This window comes from Nicotiana sylvestris, chromosome 7 (genome assembly GCF_000393655.2).
Source record: "Nicotiana sylvestris chromosome 7, ASM39365v2, whole genome shotgun sequence".
Lineage (NCBI taxonomy): Eukaryota > Viridiplantae > Streptophyta > Magnoliopsida > Solanales > Solanaceae > Nicotiana > Nicotiana sylvestris.
In genome coordinates, this window is record NC_091063.1 from 101,098,328 (window position 1) to 101,106,430 (window position 8,103).

Sequence of the window (8,103 nt, forward strand, 5' to 3'; positions counted from 1 at the left end):
AGAGGGCTATCACTAAGGACTATATTGGAGTCAAGGCCTGTTCGATGAGGTTTGGTAAGGTCTTTAGAAGCTGGTTTACCTTAGCATTGGCATGCTGAGCAATGAGACCAAGCCTCGAGATGGCTGGCAGTTCAGCAGAAGGCTGAGCAATGGTAGACTGAGAGGTGGGCTGTGCAGTGGAAGTGGATGCAACTGGAGCCTGAGGGGACATAGTAGTTTGGGAATCTGAGGGCTCTACATCAACTAGAATCAGAGTTTGAACCTCTGGGGGAGTAACAACATCACTAATGTGCGTGATGTCAATATCCTTCAGCTCCTTTCCTGTCTTGTCAGAGTGGGACGTGAGTGGGACGTTCACAGCCTTGCAAAGGACTTTGATCAAACAGGGGAATGGCAATGAAGTGGTTGTCTGCCTTGCTCGGATTCCTAACTCTTGGAATATAAGGGCACCCACAACGATCTTGATTACCATTATAATGCATGCAATGAGAAAAGCCTTCTCAATGCTTATGTCAGTCTCATTTGTGGACGGTATGAGTCGAGAGGTGACAAAACTAAGCCAAAATCGACCCTCTTGTGTGAGATCCTCCTTTAATATTTTGTGCACAGGATTGATCCAAGAAGGGGTCCCCTTTGATATCACGGATGCTATCCAACTCCGCTCATTCTCCCGGTTTACCCATTTGGCATGGTACTCAGCTGTGCCCGGGCTCCAGTCAGGGATGTAAAATTTATTAATAGACTTAGCGATCCAGCTCACGTCTTTCTCCCAAACTAATACAGTATCATATAATACATGTTGCGCTTGTTGTGAGTTGTCCTGAAAGCTCCGTATGAGGCATAAAACTCACAGACAAGGGTCTCATTGTAGTCATCTAGTAGCTCAGTGAAACACTCCCATTTTCTAGCTTTTATGTTCTCCCAAATGTGGGGGTGTTGCTCTTTAAGTCCGTTCGTGGTCACTTATTTCTTGGCAAGGATTTTTCTCTTTGTTAGTCCTACTCTATAGAGTTCCCTAGAACCATCGATTGCAAACCGAAGTTGGTAGTCATCTCCCATTTTTCTTCTTGCCTCTGCCTGTAGGTCGATTGAAGGCAAAGTCTCCTCCTCATCAGACTGGGAGGGACGTGCCGCAGTAGGATCCGGTCGTGGACGTTTTGATAGTGTTGCTTGACGAATGGTGGAGGCCCTTTTCTTGGAAGAGGATGCGTGTTTCTTGGGAGCCATATCTGCACAGAAATTCCATGTGAGCAACCGAGTAGGAAACAGTGAAAAACAAAGAAGAAGTTCAGAATGTATGCGGTCGCATAACCACTATGCGGACCGCAAACTTGTCGCAAACTTGCAAGCTCTTGAAATGATCCAAGTATGCGATGGGTTATGTGATCACATAACCACTATGCGGACCGCATAACCATCGCGAACATGATTGCTCAGAAAACCAAACCATGAAATGCGATCGCAAATTCCACCGCAAAGTAGGAAATGCGATTGCAAAATGGCCACAAAAATCATGTTGTGAAACTGGGTGTACTGTGTCAGTATGTGGTGAGTTTGCGGTCTGCATAACAATTATGCGATCGCAAACTCACTCTATTTCATCATCTTCCTCAACCAATTTAGGGTTCAGTTATGCGGCAAAAATACGGACTACATTTTGATTTTGCGAGCTGCAAATGTCATCGTTCCTAACGATTGAACTGATCCTCAGTAATGGCGGACCTAATTTTCACTACCCAGCACCCCCAAAACACATTACTGACTAAGAGCACACTACGAACAGGTATCTAATTACAAAGAACAAAATAAAAACACAGAAGAAAAGAAAACATGAAACAACAACAGGGGGAACAAGAATAGGAACAAATGTGCAACCAAAGCTTGCAATAATGGAATTGGGAAAAGCAAAACATACCAATGACGTTGTTTATGAGCACACACTTGGGGTATTAGATCACGCACTAGTTGATTTTTCCTTCTCCGTTCCTTTTCTCGTCGTTTGATATTTTCTTCTTTTTTGTTTCATTTTTTTTGTTTTGCTTCTGATAAAATAAAATAAACTTTCTTTTTGTTTGTTTTGAATGAAGAGATGCGAGAGTGATACCTGCACGATTTGTGGTGGATAAGTCACCGCATAACACACTATGCGACCGCATAAGTGTTATGCGGTGGGTTCAAGTGAGATGCTAAAGGGCCAGAAATGCGGTGCACTATGCGATCACATAGTTGAAATGCGGTCAGCAAAGTGCACCAGCTTGTCGCATTCTTACCACCAATATTAGCCAAACTCACTATTTTGGTTTGCGACCAAAATGCGGTCCGCATAGTGAAAATGCGATCGTATTTTTGCAGCAAACTTCACACTGTGATTTTTCTTCCCTTTCTTATGCAATATTACCCAGAGTTATGATCTTTTGAATCCCTACACTCTAATACACACATTAAATTTCTCAATTAAATCTATCTACCACAAAATTAAAAATTTAAAGAACATAAAGGGTGTTACCACACATGGGTTGCCTCCCATGAAGCGCTTGATTTAACGTCGCGGCACGACGAAGTTGACGTTTCTTTTGCTTCACTCATTTGTCGGGCATGGACCATCTTGGAGATCCAACTATTCCACCAAATATTTTTTTCCATCTGTGCCTAATTAGTGCTTGATTCGGTGGCCATTGACTTTGAATGTCCGAAGCCCATCTTCTGATGCAAGGTCCACAGCTCCAAAAGGAGAGACATTTACCACTTTGAATGGACTGGACCATTTTGATTTGAGCTTTCCCCGAAACAATTTGAGCCTTGAGTTAAAGAGCAAAACCAAGTCACCCGACTTGAACTCTCTTTTCAAGATCTTCTTGTCATGGACGAACTTCGTCCTTTCTTTGTACACAGCTGCACTTTCATAAGCATGGAAACGGAATTCCTTCATTTCATTGAGTTGTGTTAACCTCAAATATGCAGCTTCAGCCCAGAGTAAGTTCAACATCTTTAAAGCCCACATGGCTTTGTGCTCCAATCCACGGTAGATGGCAAGCTTTGCCGAAGACTAACCGATAAGGAGAAGTACCAATAGGAGTTTTGTATGTCGTGCGGTACTCCTACAATGCATCATCTAGCTTCCTTGACCAGTCGGTCCTGTTTGCATTAACAGTCTTTGCTAGAATGCTCTTGATCTCCCAGTTGGAAACCTCAACTTGACCACTAGATTGGGGATGATAAGGTGTGGACACCTTGTGCTTCACACCATACTTTTCTAGTAGCTCCATGAAAGCCTTGTTACAGAAATGAGACCCACCATCACGAAGAATGGCCCTAGGAGTGCCAAACCGAGTGAATATGTTTTTCTTCAAGAATGCGGTCACACTTCTTGCCTCATTGTTTGGTAAGGCAATTGCTTCAACCCATTTGGACACATAGTCCACAACTACCAAGATATATTTCATCCCACAAGAGCTCACAAAAGGACCCATAAAATCAATTCCCCACGCGTCGAAGATTTCTATCTCTATCACAAAGTGCATTGGCATTTCATGCTTCTTGGAGATTGATCCTTGCCTTTGACATTGGTCATAAGCCTTGACCATTTGATTGGCATTATGATATATTGACGGCCAATAGTAACCACATTCAAGCACCTTAACCGCCGTTCGATTTCCTCCATGATGACCCCCAACCAGTGAGTCATGGCATGCCTTTAGAATTGGCATAATCTCTTCTTCTGGAACGAAACATCTGATAATATTGTCAGCACAAACACGGAACAAGAATGGTTCCTCCCAATTGTATTGCCGACAGTCTCTTAAGAACTTTTTCTTTTGATAGGATTCCAATTCGTCCAGAATAAGGTCACTAACCAAATATTTAGCAATATCGGCACACCAAGGAGCAAAAGTGCTAGATAGTGCCAATATGTGTTCATATGGGAATGCATCGTTGATTTCAAGATCTCCCTTTGGTCTCCCTGCCTCTTTAAGCCTTGATAAATGATCCGCTACTTGATTTTGAGTTCCCTTGCGATCCTTAACCTCGAAGTCAAATTCTTGCAACAACAAGACCCATCGAATCAGCCGAGGCTTTGCAACATTCTTTGCCATGGGATAGAGAAGAGCAGCATGATCTGTGTACACTATCACCTTCGATCCCAACAAATAAGCCTAGAACTTCTCAAAGGCATAGACTATGGAAAGAAGTTGTTGCTCAATTACCGTGTAATTTATTTGCGCCCCATTGAGTGTCTTGCTTGCATAATAGACCGGGTGGAGAACCTTTTTGTGACGTTGGCCAAGCATTGCTCCAATAGCTACACCACTGGTGTCACACATGAGCTCGAAAGGAAGAGACCAATCGGGGCGTGACAATAATAGGTGCCGTGGTGAGCCTTTGCTTCAATTCCTCAAAGGCTTTGAGGCATTTCTCGTCAAACACAAATTTGGCATCCTTCTCAAGGAGGTTGCACATAGGATTTGCAATCTTGGAGAAATACTTGATGAAGTTCCTATAGAACCCGACATGTCCCAAGAAACTTCGAACACCTTTAACGGAAGTAGGTGGAGGAAGATTACAAATAATCTCGATCTTTTCCTGATCACCCTCTATGCCACGTTTTGAAATTTTATGTCCCAACACAATGCCTTCATCCACCATGAAATGACATTTCTCCTAATTGAGCACAAGGTTGGTCTCTTCACACCTCTTAAGCACTTTTCTAAGATTGTTAAGACAATGCTCAAAAGAATCACCTACCACCGAGAAGTCGTCCATGAAGACTTCTAGAAAATCCTCTACCATGTCGGATAAAATGGACATCATGCATCTTTGAAAAGTAGCCGGAGCGTTGCATAAACCAAATGGCATTCGACAAAAGGCAAAAGTTCCATAGGGGAAAGTGAATGTCGTATTCTCTTGATCCTCCAATGCTATGTTGATTTGGTTGTAGCCGGAATATCCATCAAGGAAATAATAGAATGACCTTCCCGTTAGCCTATCAAGCATTTGATCAATAAAAGGCATAGGGAAATGGTCTTTTCATGTGGCACTGTTGAGCTTCCGATAATCCATACACACCCTCCAACCGGTTACCGTTCTTGTTGGGATAAGCTCATTTTTCTCATTTTCAATTATAGTCATGCCTCCATTTTCGGCACGCATTGCACCGGGCTCACCCAAGAACTATAGGCAATAGGGTAGACTACCCCGACATTCAACCATTTGATGATTTTTTCTTTACCACCTCTTGCATTGATGGGTTCAACCGTCATTGATGTTCCACACTTGGTTTCATTTCACTTTCCAATTGGATTTTGTGCTCGCAAATTCCCGCGAGAATCCCTCTGATGTTTGTAATTGTCCATCTGATAGCTTGCCTATGCTCCTTCAAGACATACAACAATTGTTCTACCTGCACATCATTCAACAAAAAAGAAACAATTACCGGTAAAGTATTATTTGAGCCAAGAAATTTATACCTCAAGTGTTGTGGGAGTGGTTTGAGCTCTAGTTGCGGAGGTTTGATAATAGAAGGCTTTGCGGGTGGAGTGGCTCTATTCTTCAAGTCGAGAGAGAGCTTTGCCGGAGCATAAGTGTAGGACACAAGCCCCTCCAATGCATTCACCGATTCCATATACCCCTCCATATCTTCACCATAAAAGTTCACCAAAATATCCGTCAATGCCTCGCCGAGGCATTGTTCTTACATTTTCATTTCAACTACATCCTCTAATTCATCAAGAACATCGATCATCGAGATGCTTTGATACTCCTGCGGTAGTTTCATACCCTTGCTTGCTTGGAATGTAACCTCTTCATCATTCACATGGAATTTGATCTCATTCCATTCCGAATCCATTAGTGCTCTTCCAGTGGCAAGGAATGGTCTCCCCAAGATGATAGGGATCTCCTTGTCAACTGCACAATCAAGGATTACAAAGTCGGTGGGGAAATAAAATTTTCCCACCTTCACAAGTACATCATCAACAATTCCCATCAGTCATTTTATGGAACAATCGGTCATTTGCAATCTCATACTTGTAGGCCTTGGCATACCTAATCCTGTTTTTTTGTAAATGGCAAGAGGCATCAAGTTGATGCTAGCTCCATTATCACAAAGGGCTCTTGGAAAATCATGTGCCCCAATGGTACAAGGAATGGTGAAAGCTCCCCAGGTCTTCTTTCTTTTGAACGGTGGATGTTGCAATGATAGAACTAACCCGGTGAGTCACATTCACCACTTCATTTTTGGAGGTTTTCTTCTTGGTGATCAAATCTTTCAAATACTTAGCAAAACCCGACATCTCTTGAAATGCTTCCACAAATGGAATATTCACCGATAATTGCTTGAGAATGTTGTAGAACTTTTAAAGTTTTCTATTATAAACCTTCCTAGCGAGTCTTTGAGGGAATGGAGGAGAAGGTCTAGGAATAGGTGGAAAAGTTTTTGGTGTCTCTTTTACCCTTTCCTTTACCTCTTCCCGGTTCTCTTTTTGCACTTGCACATCCTCCGGAATCTTCTCAATTTCAACAACACTTGGCTCTTCAACCTTGACCCCTTTCTCAAACTCTTCTACCTCAACCTCTTGTTCGCCCTCTCCTTGTAGTACCTTCCCACTTCGAGTAGTAATTGCCATGACATGAGAAGTTGGGGCACTCCCACTACCCTTTGGGTTCGCAATTGTGTCACTAGGGAGTGTTCCCTTTTGCTTTGGATTTTGTTCCCTAGAGAGGTCTCTCATTTGCATCTCCAATTTTTGAATGGATGCGGTATGAGAGCCAACAATTTCGGTTATGTTCCTCATAGAAGTGTAGACTTTTTTTTGATTTTGCAATACCCGTTCAAGCATACTTTCCAATATAGACTCACTTGAGGAACCTTGATTTGAATATTGACCCTTTAGGGGAACATAAGGGTTTGAACTCCTGTTTGAGAAGTTGTTGTTGTTCCAATTTTCTTGGTTTGAGCCACGTTGGTCATTTCGCCATTATTGGTGGACTTGCCCTTGCGGGTTTGGCCTCCATTGATTTTGTTGTCCTTGACCTTGGTATTGTTGCCTTTGATAGCCTCCTTGAGAGTTGTTGACATAATTTGCTTCCTCAAAATCCTCATTTGTTTGTTGACATAATTTGCTTCCTCAAAATCCTCATTTGATATTGGTTGCACATCCTCAACCACATTTACCTTCTTCGTTTGGCTTTCGGTGAACAGCTTTGTCAACAAATTGACATTTGTATCAAGCCCTGCGATCACCTGATCTCTCTCTTGATTTTCCTTGATCATGTTGCTCAAGGAAGGAGAACCATATATAATTCCACCTGTGGTGTCCTAGGAATGTCATGCTTGATTATGCTTTGCCATTTTATCAAGTATTTGTGTCACCCTTGCGAATGATTTTTCCATGAAAGATCCGTCAGCTGCATTCTTGGCTATAGATTGGTTCATAGGATCCAAGCCCATGTAAAATTTTTCCAACAAGATAGAATCCGGAAAACCATGGTTGGGAGATCTTACCAAATATAATTTGAAACGATCCCATGCCTCATATAGATGTTCTCCTGGTACTTGCTTGAAAAAGAAGATTTTATCTTTGAGCTCAGACTTCTTACTTTGCGGGAACCATTTAGCTAAGAATGCTCGAACAAGTTCGGGCCAAGAATGAATAGAGTTTGGTGGCAAATTCTGAAGCCATTTCCTTGCGTCCCTAGCTAGTGAGTACTTGAAGCACCTCAACCTTAGAGCATCATCCGAGACATTGTTCTGCTTATGCATCGCACACATACCCAAGAAATTTTTGAGATGTTGTGTCGGATCATCATCAGTGGAATTCCTAAAAAACCCCTCCGCTTTGAGCATAAGGATTAAACCATGTTCCACCTTGAAAGTTGCAGCGCCAACTTCCGGAGGTACAATAACATTTGTATCCTCAATATACTCCTCTATGTCCGCAAAAGGATCTTCTTCCATTTCCTCCTCTATTTCTTCTTCATATTCAGCCATGTTTTCCTATCAACACCAAGCAAAACAAGAAAAGTGTGATAGAATAGACTAAGACGTAAATTAAAGCACACACTAATTAGTAATTTCAAAACCGTATTCCCCGGCAATGGCGCCAA

The 8,103-nt window shown here is 42.3% G+C and overlaps 2 protein-coding genes and 1 non-coding gene across 3 annotated transcripts; 1 reads left to right on the top strand and 2 right to left on the bottom strand.

Moving 5' to 3' along the window:
* Window positions 1-2,653: 2,653 nt before the first annotated feature.
* LOC138873517 (uncharacterized) lies at window positions 2,654-3,001 on the bottom strand. The gene has a single exon (XM_070151987.1). It carries the CDS (start codon window positions 2,999-3,001, stop codon window positions 2,654-2,656), a length of 348 nt encoding a protein of 115 aa, XP_070008088.1.
* Window positions 3,002-6,119: 3,118 nt separating this feature from the next.
* On the bottom strand, window positions 6,120-6,728 carry LOC138873518 (uncharacterized). Its single transcript, XM_070151988.1, has 2 exons — window positions 6,375-6,728; window positions 6,120-6,332 (listed from the first exon to the last, which is right to left on the bottom strand). Exons 1-2 carry the CDS (start codon window positions 6,726-6,728, stop codon window positions 6,120-6,122), a joined length of 567 nt encoding a protein of 188 aa, XP_070008089.1.
* Window positions 6,729-7,478: 750 nt separating this feature from the next.
* Window positions 7,479-7,585, top strand: LOC138874321 (small nucleolar RNA R71). Its single transcript, XR_011401360.1, has one exon. It is a non-coding gene; the product is annotated as a small nucleolar RNA R71 (small nucleolar RNA).
* Window positions 7,586-8,103: the final 518 nt, after the last annotated feature.